The sequence below is a fragment of the Lipophrys pholis genome, assembly GCF_963383615.2.
Source record: "Lipophrys pholis genome assembly, chromosome: 2".
Taxonomy (NCBI): Eukaryota; Metazoa; Chordata; class Actinopteri; order Blenniiformes; family Blenniidae; genus Lipophrys; species Lipophrys pholis.
This window is the reverse complement of record NC_137636.1, coordinates 3,967,464-3,980,117: the sequence shown is the minus strand read 5'-3', so window position 1 is coordinate 3,980,117 and position 12,654 is coordinate 3,967,464. Positions and strand designations below refer to the sequence as shown.

Sequence of the window (12,654 nt, the reverse complement as noted above, 5' to 3'; positions counted from 1 at the left end):
TGCTTGAACAGTCCCCAAAGTGTTAATCACATTCATCCATTCAAACACTAATGAAGCCATGCAAGGTGATCCATCCTCTATTGGGAGTAATTTGGGGTTCGCTATCTTGCTCAAGGACGCTGACATGTGCTCAGAGGGATATGGGGAATTGAACCTGCAACACTGCGGCAGACAGACGACCACTCTACGAACCGAGCCACAGCCGAAACAAATAAAGGAATTAGGTATTCCTCTGCTTGTTAATCATGTTATAGTTCATTCTTTTTTTATTTCGTTGTGAATCAAAAGCAAACATTTCAATCTGCATTAGTGCTTGTTAAAAACCTATTTACGTAAATGATGAATAATTGAATTCCAATCCTATAATTACCTTTGTTAAGGCAGCATTCTAACAAAGCTGCAATTATCCCAAATAAATCAATTCTCTCATGGTGGCTGGACCCAAAACACAGGATGGCACAGTCAGGTCTGAGTTACAGTTTATTTGAAAAAGTTTATAATAAATAGCTTTGTACTTAAATACTTTCAGTTTTGCGTTAAGAAAAACAACGTAGCAACATATTTAAAAAAAATGAAATAAAATAAAAGAGAAAAACATTCATCAAGTAGGGAATTCAATTCATCATCAGCTGAGCCTTCTAATCATGAAGACGGGGGAGTGTGTGTGTGTGTGTGTGTGTGTGTGTGTGTGTGTGTGTGTGTGTGTGTGTATGTTTTGACATGTCTGGAATGAATTAATAGCAAAACAGTAAATTAAATAAATCCCATCCAGTTCAGCAAAGCAAACCTCGCCCTGCTTTTCTTACTAATACGACACTGCTGCTTTGCCAGAAGCTCAGAACATCTTTCCCCATCAGAACTCTTTCTTTGTCTAAGCGCAATCGGCCACACACAAGCACACACATTTCAGGGCCAGCAACTTCACAAGGTTTTCACCTGACAAGTTGAAAACATTTTTGTTTTCTTGATTTCATTTGAGAAAAGTTTCGCGCTCACACGGCAACATATTGAAAACGATGTCTGTTTATACGGAAAAGGGAGAATTGCTGAAAACAACGTAGTTAGCTACTAGGCATCTAGTTAATGCTGTTTTTGGTTTTTTTAATTAAACACATACATGCACGCAGAAAAAAACACGCTCTAAACATTAACAGCAGGGGTACAGGAACATTCGTATGGACGGACGACCAAGTTGGATTGTTATTACAGTGACTCACGAATATAAAACCACCGAGTCCCCGGAGAACATGAACTGGGAGTCACGACTCTCTGGAGGAAAACGTTCTTATCGTCCATCAACTGATCATGTGCAGAAAGATTATTTACTCCGGTCTTGGTATTCATGAGCAGTTCCAGTGTCCCAGGAAAGTTTCTACCTTTTACACGGAGTTGGAACGTTTTCATAAAGTCTGTTTGCAGTGATTGCGAGTACCGTTGTCATGTGAACGGAAAACCAAAAAGCAGTGAAAGTTTTTGTGTTTTCTCTTGAAAATGTTCTCATGGACACGCGGCCTTAAATGTTTAAAAAAAAATTGGGGTGAAATTGAAATCTAAACATTTTCTGTTCCCTGCAGTCTCTTCATACAAAAAATGTATTGCGTCCCCGTGACGCCCTCCTCCTCCACATGCCACACAGCAGCAGCCGCTCAGCAGGGCTCAGAGTTTCAGTCCGACGACCGCCTTTGACCTTCAGGGTGCTTCTTCTTCTTCTTCTTCTTCTTCTTCTTCATGCAGACGGATGCCGAGAGGAGCGGGAGGCTGAAGAGGACGACGACGCTCACACTGATCACCACACAGAGCAGAGCCGGACCCAGGGAGTTGGAAAATGTGACCGGGACGGAGTTCTCGGAGAGCCACCGGCGGCGCGTCACCATGTCCTGCTCCACGGCCTTCATCTGGAAGTGGGTGCCGAGGACGCCGCACACGTGGAAGAGCTGATGGCTGTGGCCTGCAGGGAGAGGCCAGTCGAGGGAACAGCAAGCGGAAAGGAGGGGAAACAAGAGAAAGCAGATCATTCACTAAGTCACTACTCATTGTGAACGGGTAAACCTCAGGGAGACAAGAGACAACACGAGGAACTCAAAATAACTTCAGAGACACAACATGGCACCAGAAAGACATAAAACAAATAGAGATGTTTACACAGTAGAATATAATACACATCTCCACACAAACAACCACAGAATAAAAACAAAATAACATTATAACGAACAAAGAAACGACCAAACGGAGGATGATGACTCCTCTGGGCTGAATAATCAATTGATTTCAATATTATTAATTCAGTTCTTGATTTGACCATACTTGTTTTGAAGAGCCACTCAAGCTGATTATCCTTCATTATTACAACATGATTAAATCTGATTATAATAATTAACGGCATTAAAGAGAACAATCCCACTGAGAAGCTGACATAAAAAAGTAATACATGAACTAGAAAACAACTTCGAGGTTGTATGTTCTCTGTGCGTGTGTGTGTGTGTGTGTGTGTGTGTGTGTGTGTGTGTGTGTGTGTGTGTGTGTGTGTGTGCGTGCGTGCGTGCGTGCGTGTGTGTGTGTGTGTGTGTGTCTTGTAGATCATCTAAATATGACTGTCTGTCTACTGTCTGTGTTTCTCAACGTTTTACCTTTCAGCCACTTGGGGGCAGTAGAGAACCTTTCCTCCGCTCTACCAGCAGCCTTTGGATGCTGCATTAGTCTACCTGAGTTGTGTGTTTGTTTGTTTTTTGTTTGTTTGTTTTTTTTAACCCTACGTATCGACCTCCTGATGTGACCGGAAACCGGTCCGCCGCAGAGAAACACCCCGCCGCCGCCACCGCCGCCTCCTCCTCCTCCGTGGCCTCACCGATGTAGTCGAAGCTGCCGGGCGCCAGGCGCTCAGGTAGATGTGTGGCGAACAGGAATCCGGTGAGGAAAGCCAGCGAGATGTGGTAGTAGTGCAGGACGTTGGCGTCGTTGTCCGTGCAGCCGTCTCCCACACACAGAAACACCTGAGAAGAAGAAACACAATCAGTTCTTCATCCCAGCACAGGTTGGTTTTCCACCACACAGATGATAATCCAGAGAGATTGTATCAGTGCTTTGGTTTGACTTCCATCCTTCATGCTCCTTCATCCATCACCGATGTGTTGGATCTGATCCCAGCCGACTGTGTCTGACGGCTGTTTATTTTATTTGATAAAGGACAGTAACTGAGTCCAAATACTTGGTGGCTGGCGCCTGGTTGAAGGTGAAGAGCAGGAGAAACGGGGGAATCCTCACCCTGTAGAAGAGCGGAATGCTGTCGAACAGGTAGGGGAAGGCAAAAGCAACAACACGGAGCATTTTGCTGAGCCTTGGACTCTGACACTCAGGAAATCTGAAAATGACACAAAAGGACATCAAATTAAATCATCGGCACTCGACCAGGACCAAGACCAGGACCAGGACCAGGACCAGGACCAGGACCAGGACCAGGACCAGGACCAGAGCGATGTGTCGTCCATTATTATTACAGCATCTTAGAAACTTCATCCGAAATCCAGATTATGACCCAGCTCATCCACCATGATGATTTTTGTGGATTATGACTCATAATTTAATCCAAAAACACACGTCAGTAATTTAACTCGACGTATTTTCAGAAAGTTGCGTTTTCGCTCGTTTTTCAAAACATCCCACCTCGGGAGTCGTTCTCAAAAAGTAGTTTTTTTCACACATTAGTTACATGAGCTTCAAAGTACACACACACACACACACACACACACACACACACACACACACACACACACACACACACACACACACACACACTATTTTAATTGTCCACTGTATTGTATAATGTATTTTAGTATTTTGTATGAATTTTAAGAATTCAGGTGTTGAATTTTAATGATTATTGTTGATGCTCATAATGATGTTACTGTATTTACTGTAGTTTATATTTATAATGTTTATTATAATGTGTCCCTGCTCGTTGTATTTTCTGTATTATGTGTTACATAAGATTTTTAATATCTCTAGGAATTTTTATGAAAGCAGGTATTACATATTAATGTTACAGCTACTGTTATAAATGTTTACTGTATGTTATATTAGTAAATATGTATTATTATGATGTGTTCCTGCCCGGGGGCTGCAGATGGAAACTAGCAACAGCTAAAATCTGGTGCGAAGCATTTTTTTCTTCCAACATTAATGTTTTTGTACATGGTCCCTGAAAAATAAACGAAATAAACAAATAAACATAATAATATAGATAAAAAATTTTTTTTTAACAACTTAACAGAATTTGAACAAATCATCTAATCTAAACTAAAGTTACGACTTGGAAAAATCCCGTTTCCCAGTTGTACGTGTGCGCGGGACAAGAAACGAATAACACTTCCCTCACGTTCCACCAACACAATCCAATCGGCTGCAGGGACGCCAGTTGAAACGTTCCCGATCCCAGTGTAAAGCCCGGGAGCGTTTCAGGGATTCAGGTGGAATGAGGTTGGTTTGTTCCAGAACACCTTTGTCCCGCTCCCTAAACGGCTGGGGCAGGTCGGGCAGGTCACACCCGCCGCCTTTCGCAACCAGTTACTCAACAAACTGTGTAAAAGTTTCAGGCCGTAGAGGCGTGGCGGCCGGGCTGCCATCAAACCACAACCGACAGCCTGCGACGGATTTATTTACTTACTTCTTCACGATGTCGTGGTCGTACTGGAGGAATGGGAATCCCAGCCTGAGCAGCGAGGAGAGAAGAGGAGAGAACGATGATCATCAATGGGACACAACTCGTGAAAGTGTTCGATACTCCCCGGGGGATTACACAAACTCAGTTTATTGGAAATAATTCAGATTAGGGTGAGACGGCGTTGAGGTGGTGCGTCACACATTCACTCTGGTAAATGTGCAGCCGAGATGGGAGAGATCTGCTCATGTGGAGGGAAGTCATGTGTGAATAATTCAGTAAAACTTTGTCAGGAAGTGGAAGCAGAGGTCATGGGCCGAGCGGCACGTCGTTATATTGAGCTTCATGTCGGCACGATGCCCCTGAGAGCTTTTTCCAGACATTCCTCTGGTAAAAACTCTGGTGAAAGTTTTTGATAAACATTTTTAATAGAAACTTCCTGGAAGTATGTAAATCGTATGTAGTTTTAGTATGTTTTAACCACAAATTTACACATTTAGAAACTATTTTAATTTTTTCAAGCATCAAAACAGTTCCTTGAGCATGTTTGTGGTTTAAACTGCAAGAAATTATGACTTTTGAGTGTTTTTCATTTTAACATTTTCATAAAGTGGATTTATTTTAAAAGCACAACTGTGATTAACTGAACTTGTGTGGAAAAAAAGATTATTATGTCCACATTACTGTATTAAACTAAGGTTACCTTCTATTATTTCATGCACAATATAACCATACCGTAATTTCCAGACAGTGAGCGCACCTGAATATTAAGCCACGCCCTCCAAATTTGAAAAGAAAAAAAGAATGTTCGGAGTTACGTGATGCACCTGAACTCATCACCCATGTATCGGAAGCATGAAGCTCATTAACCTGTAAAAATTCATAAATTAGTAGCGTCATCGTTTCAGCCGCGGAGTTCAACTCGTGTGCAAAAAGCAGCGGCTTATACTCCGGAAATTACGGTAATACTTCAAGTTTGATTGGGATTCAAACTCGTGATGTGAGATGATTCAGATTTTTCTTTGTATGGAGAAAATGTCCCACCTGGAGGAGCAGGACAGGACGGTGCAGACCACCGTGTTGACCACGGCCATGACGACGAAGCTCCGGTGGAAGGACCCGCCCACCCACTTATCAGGGAAAACGTACGCCGAGTAGACGACGGCCGAGCCTGCGGGAGCGAGCACACTTTAATCTTAATCTCATTTCAGATTGAAACGTTTTGGACACTCAGGTTAGGCAATGTGTTACGAAACCTGATGATGTGATGACATCCCGTAGAGCAACAAACAACACGAGTCACATGAAACCCAACGATAATAAAACAGAGAGGTCGGTTTTATTTTGACAGTCACCGTAATAACAGTCCCGCTTAGTCGTCTGTCCATACGACTGTCTGTCTACTTCCATTGAATGTTTATAGCGTTTTGCTCTCTGTGTGTGGTTTCATTACAAAAACAAAACAATAGTGCCCACTAGTGGTCCAATATACTAACTACACCATTTTCAGCATTTCTGCCAATTTCGTGTGAACAGACATCAAGATGTTTTGTTATTACTATTTCTTACTGTGAAATACTTTGTTCAACTGTGGTTGTTTTTTTTTTTTTAAATGTGCTATACAAATAAAGTTGATTGATGGTTTTCAATACGTCGCTGTGTGAACTTGAAACAAAAATGCGAAAACAATACACTTTTTTACTTCATGATTAAAACGGAGCTGAAGAAACTAACAGTCACCAACAAAGATTTGCTTTGACTCAACTTTTTTCAAGGTTTTAAGGCCTCAAGAAATTAATGGAAGACCCCAAAGAGACGCTCCAGCAAATCGGTTTTTGTTTCTTACCCAGACTGTAGAAACTGAGAGCCGCGTAGTCAAAGAAGAAGCCGATGTGTCGCGCTCGAGCCGACATGGTGCTGAAGGTGTGAGCACAGCTGGACGCCAGCGGATAGACGCAGCAGGACAGCAGGAAGACCACCAGAGGCCAGGTGAAGGGGTCCTGCCATGCCGTCTGCATGAGCACCACCGTCATCAGCTTCCACAGGAAGTACCTGGCAGCAGGGAGGGGTATCTGTCAAGCCAGCAACCTGGACCGAGTGTAGAAGTCCCTGCTCAGACGAGAAGAGACTAGACGAGACGAGACGAGACGGGACGAGACGAGACGAGACGAGACGAAAGAAGACAAGATGAGACAAGACAAGATGAGACGAGACCAGTTGGGACAGGACCGGACGGGACGGACAAGACGACACAAGACAAAAGTAGAGCAGAAAACTTTACCAAAGATCCAATAAGACCAGAAAAGACTAGATTAGAAGATATGGATTCAGACCGGATGAGACCAGACAAGATCAGAACAAGCAAGGCAAGACAAAATTGAACAAGAGCATACAAGAAAAGGTTGACAAGACCAGTTCTGATAAGACAAGGTTAGACACACAAATATGACGAAAGACCTTACAAAATCAAATCAAACAAGACCATACAAGACAAGACAACATAATACCAGGCAAGGCAAGATCAGTCCATACCAGGCAAGGTAGACATGACCAGGCCAGACAAGAAAGAGGCCAGAGAAGCAACTGCATAACATGAGTCACTCAAACCAGAGAAGATAAGACCAGATGAGAGCATACAAGACCATAAAGACCGGATCAGACTAGACAAAACAAGACCAGATAAGGAACACCAAGAAAGGACAAGCCAATTTTAGACAAGAGGACATTCCTCCCAGTTTTTAACCCCTTTCAGAACTGTGATTTATCATAAATAAGAGTGTCAAAGTTCAAAGTGTGTGATTGTGGTTCTCTTGGACATTTTGTGACTCAGACTCCAGAGCGCTGACCCGTCCTCACGTCCCCTCTGTCGTCTCTCTCTGATTCCGATTGCAAGTATTGACTCACATGGCGTCACATTTCGGCAGCTCAGATTTGGTGTTCTCAGTAAAACACATGCAGTCAGAGGGATTACATCCAGCTGCTGTTGCTGCGTCGCTCCTCGTCTTCACTGCCGTTTGCACAGACGCCGGTTCACGAAGGAATAATCTGAACGTTTAGTGTGAAATATTTGTTCACCAAACACGTGTGAGTTCAGAGTAAACCTCCGTCAGCTTCACACTGCAGCGCTGACGGAGGGAAAGTCCAAACACACACACACACAAAAAACAACACACAACAACTTGTTTGTACTCTTCTGTTTGCCGAAGGATTAAATCAACTCGATATTCCAGATTAAATACTGTGTTTAATACTTTGATATTCACTGCTTCACTGTTTCAACAGTAGAAAAGAACTTTGGCTTAATTCCAAAACATTTGTTTAGCCTTGTGCCACTGACTGCATGTTTCACATCCACAGACGCTCAATAATCTGATTGATAGAGAGAGGAAGATGCTCTATAATCTGGATGTTAATAGAGGAAGATGCTCTTTAATCTGATTGTGAGAGGAGGAAGATGCTCTATAATCTGAAAAATAGAGGGAGGAAGATGCGCTATAATCTGGATGTTAGTAGAGGAAGATGCTCTTTAATCTGATTGTTAGAGGAGGAAGATGCTCTATAATCTGAAAGATAGAGGGAGGAAGATGCTTATTGTGACGGGAGTCTTTACGCCTCATTAACCAAATCAACTTCATTCAGTGTTTTCAGTGTCGCTTTACATGGAGGCGGAAGCCTGAAGGAGAGATGAGCTCATTAGGAGCAACCCCCCGACACACACACCCAGGAGGCAGCAGCTAACACACACACACACACACACACACACACACACACACACACACACACACACACACACACACACACACACACACACACACACACACACACACACACACACACACACACATACACACACACACACACACACACACACACACACACACACACACACACACACACACACACACACACCCTGCAGCCAGAGCAACCTGCTCTCAGGGAGGAAACACAAACCTTCAGTGTCACTTTAAACCTGAGACACAAAACACACAAACATCAAACAGGAGACCAGACAGAAACCAGGACCAAGACCAAGACCAGGACCAAGACCAAGACCAAGATCAGGACTGAGTCCAGCTGTTGTAGGTCAGTGGGTGAAGGGTCAAGCTCTGGTTTTATCATGCAAAGCTGCTTTTAGTTGAATTTTACTGAATGAAAACTTCTCTTTAAATAAGGGATGATAAAAGACAAACTGACTGAAGGTCAACTTTCCAAGTCTCACCTGAGAGCCGCCGACTCCTCAGAGCGTCACATGCTTATAACTGTCTATTCAATCCTGCGTCTCTTAACATCAAATGTCCAAAAACACGATTTTCAAGCTCTGCAGGATTCCTGCTTCATGAAGCTGCTTCCGGGCTCCGTCTGGCCACAGTAAAACATCCCACTTACAAAGAAATATGTCTTGTTGTTATGCGAGTGTGTATTTTTGGTGTGTAAACTCACAAACTCCTACACGCTGTGCAATCTTGCAGATAGATTGTACGACACAAATGTAAAAAACCTTCACGCACAACATGAAGTTTGCAGTCAGAAGAAGCCGTAAGACAAATAAAAGCCTGTTGATCAGGAGCCGTTTACAGAATCCATCCTGGGCGATTTCTACATTTTTGTTTAAGACGGCAAAATTTGGTCGTGTCAGGCCACTAGTTGGTGCTGTGACTTTGTAATACAGCCACACACATGCACACAAAGAACAACACAATGGAAATATTCAAACTCCTTTAAACTGTCGTGTATCGCTCCACTCAGTATCAGTTTGTGAGGAATGGTATCCCTCTATGCAGATGATGTTGTGGTAAACGGGAGTGAACGTTCAGTCTGTAGGAGGAGAGCTGGTAAACTCTAACAAACCAATCTGGTAAAAGTAGAAACAGAACAGTTCTTGAAACTGCGCATTTCTGTTAAAAAAGGTTTCTAAAGTGAATCGAAACCCACAAAGGAGTTAGATTTATCACTTTACTAATAGAGCGCACTAAACCAGTCCTTCCTCAAATTACATTAACTTGAAGTAACTTAAAGAAAAATAAGTGTGTAACAGTGGTTACGTGGACTATATTTAGCATTTCTTCATGTTTTAATGGATAACTTGCTGTCTGATGGGAGGGGGGGGGGGGGGGTCTGTGTGCATAATAATTAGAAAATGTGTTGAAATAAAAAGAAGAAAGAAATCTGCCATTTCCCCGTCCAAAATAAAGGAAGTGCATAAGAAACTAGTCTTTGCATGTTTGCACCTTCTACTTAAAAAAAAAATCTAAATTGGTCAAAAAAAAGTAAATAAGAATGGATGTCTTCAAAAAGCGTTCCTGATCACTACGTGTGTTTTTATCTGAAAAGTGACTTAACAACCTACAACAGTGAGTTTTATAGAAACAAGAAAAACTGGTCTTCTTGCCACATGAAGAATTAAGGAATGCATCTTACACTTGTGGTTTTCGACTCAAAATTATTACTTTGGCCAGTGAAAGTTGAAGGTTATGTTTTTTGCCATGTGTATTTGTTCATCTGTTTATTTATTGGTTTGTGTTTACATATTGCTGTATGTATTTACCAACTTTTTTCAACAACTATTGATTCAAATTGCATGATTGATGATTTGTCTTCATCAAAGAATGGTTCCATTGACTACTGAGAGCAGTTGGGTCAAAGGTCAAAGGCCAAAGGTCACAATAGGGTCACAAATATATTTCCGTCACAATGCCGTCAGTTTTCATTTGATTGACGTCAAACCAGAGCCAACATCTTCAGTTTTCAATTCCCAATCCTCTGATATGCCACATGATGCAGTGATAATGACATCACTGCATAGTGACGTCATTACCCTGGTTAGTGGTTGGGGGGTCAAAGGTCAGTGTGGGGGTCTGATTGAAATTGTAAAATGTGTGTAAATCTGTGAAAACACTGAAAACATGAAGCAACTCAAACGACCACAACAAATGCTGGAAGGAGTGGTGGATTTGTATCCATTGGTTTCCATGGTGACAAATGTGGCGTCAACGGAGGTCATGCGCTCTACCGAGTGTCGCTCTACTTTCTATGTGTAATTTGTCTGTGATTAATCTAAACAGTTAATCTTGGCTACCAAAACTTTAAACAGACACCAAAAAAGGCAACGAAAGGTTTGAACACATAAAAGTGACATTTATCATCTCCTGCCATCTAGAAGGTTCTGAAGAGCTGAACTGAAAACTCTCCACAGTACTGAGTGTGCAGCAGTGGTACCAGGTGGGCAGGAAGTGCGTCCAGATGTTGAGCGTCTCGTTGGTGAGCTGGAAGAGGCTGAGGATGCAGTCCGTGGCCGAGCTGCGCGGGTGTCGGTACCCAGACATGATGCTGTCCTCGTGGAAAACCTGGAGAGAACGGAAGAACTCGCCGTCAGCGTTCAGGGAACGTTTTTTTTCCAACGCGAGAAGGCCGAGCCAGAAACGGGTTCAAAACAAGAAAACTGCAAACCGTCCTGGGATCTACATCCGTGTGAAACGAAACGTTTTAACTTCAGCCTTTAAAGACTTTTGAGAAACATTTTCATTTAAAAATGATGAAAACTGAAAGCGCCTGATCCAATGACGGTCGGATGAACTTCATTCTGATCCTTTGAACGTTTCACTGAAACTTTGCCAAAACGTTTCGCCAACATCGTATTTGACTTTTAAAGAAGAATATTTTATAACGTTAAAAAACGTTCCAAAGTGTTCTGATCCACAGACAAAACAAATCCCCTCTAAATCTTTACATTTAGGCCCCGAATACATGAAGATGTTTTTGTGTTTTAACTTCAAGAAAGTTTAGCCGTGACATGGAAACGTTTTGAAAATGATATCCGTTTACACGATGATGTAGTTAGCATGTTGGGCCACGAGATGGCGCTGTTTGTTGTTTTTGTAATGAAGCTACACACACAAGAGTGCAGAGAATAATAAGCTTTAAGCATTAACAATGGGAGAACACAGTCATTCTAGTGGACAGATGACCAAGTTGGATTGTTATTATAGTGACTTTCAAAATAAAAGTATCAAGTCCCAAGAGAATCTGGACTGGGAGTCATGACACTTGTTATCGTCCATCTACTGAGCATGTGCAGAACAAGTATTTACTACGGCAGAGGTGTGCATGTGCCGTAGCAGCGTTTCAGAGAAGTTGCAATTTTCCTTGTTTCCATGGAGACCGAGCATTTTTCAATAAATTCAGTTAAGAAAAATCTGCGTTTTAATAAAGCGATAATCACTTTTACCGTTCAGTCATTTGGTTTCTATCAGGATTTCTGGGAATCTGTACTTTTCTCGATAAATCCCACGTGTGAGAGTGAACTTACTTTGGGAACCTGGTTGATGGTGAAGCCTCGAGGCAGTCGGAAGAGGCTGAGCATGGCTCTTCTGAGAGGAGCTGAGGAGAGCTGAGGAGAGCTGAGGAGAGCTGAGGGGAGCTGAGGAGCTGAGAAGAGCTGGGGAGCTGAGGGGAGCTGAGGAGAGCTGAGGGGAGCTGAGGAGAGCTGAGGAGAGCTGAGGGGAGCTGAGGAGAGCTGAGGAGAGCTGAGGGGAGCTGAGGAGAGCTGAGGAGCTGAGGGGAGCTGAGGAGAGCTGAGGGGAGCTGAGGAGAGCTGAGGAGAGCTGAGGGGAGCTGAGGAGAGCTGAGGAGAGCTGAGGAGAGCTGAGGGGAGCTGAGAAGAGGTGTGAGGAGCAGATCTGGTGTGAGGCCGGGTGTGCCTCGCTCTTTATTGGCTTTGTGTTGCCATGCCGTCCTCCAGGTTCCTCCCCTCGATCTCCTCCCTCCTTCATACCCAGAGAGAATACCTACCTGTGCCCCTCCTCCTCCTCCTCCTCCTCCTCCTCCTCCTCTTCCTCTTCCTCCACTCAGGTGTTGTCTCACGCTCACATACCTGCTGCCGCTGGAGGACGAGTTTTTCCAGCTGGGATGTGAAAGTCACGCCCGCTGCCGTGGAGCCGAGACTCAATCACAACACAACAATCGAGTCAGAGAAGAGAGAGAGAGGAACGAGTGAAGTTACT

General features: G+C 43.3%; 1 protein-coding gene across 1 annotated transcript; it reads right to left on the bottom strand.

Moving 5' to 3' along the window:
- Positions 1 to 463: 463 nt before the first annotated feature.
- Positions 464 to 12,358, bottom strand: paqr5b (progestin and adipoQ receptor family member Vb). Its single transcript, XM_080489428.1, has 8 exons — positions 11,961 to 12,358; positions 10,871 to 10,998; positions 6,501 to 6,706; positions 5,699 to 5,825; positions 4,661 to 4,705; positions 3,262 to 3,358; positions 2,846 to 2,990; positions 464 to 1,948 (listed from the first exon to the last, which is right to left on the bottom strand). The coding sequence occupies exons 1-8, from the start codon at positions 12,012 to 12,014 to the stop codon at positions 1,665 to 1,667; spliced, it is 1,086 nt and encodes a 361-aa protein (XP_080345554.1). The 5' UTR covers positions 12,015 to 12,358; the 3' UTR covers positions 464 to 1,664.
- Positions 12,359 to 12,654: the final 296 nt, after the last annotated feature.

What these genes read in the sequence shown, in the direction of transcription:
- paqr5b (XM_080489428.1), bottom strand. Translation starts at nt 12,014, where the DNA reads ATGCTCAGCCTCTTCCGACTGCCTCGAGGCTTCACCATCAACCAGGTT. An exon ending in GACCACGACATCGTGAAGAA is followed by an intron (nt 3,359 to 4,660) that starts GTAAGTAAATAA and finishes TGTCATTTTCAG; the next exon opens with ATTTCCTGAGTGTCAGAGTC. An exon ending in CGGCAGCTTCGACTACATCG is followed by an intron (nt 1,949 to 2,845) that starts GTGAGGCCACGG and finishes CTCTCCCTGCAG; the next exon opens with GCCACAGCCATCAGCTCTTC.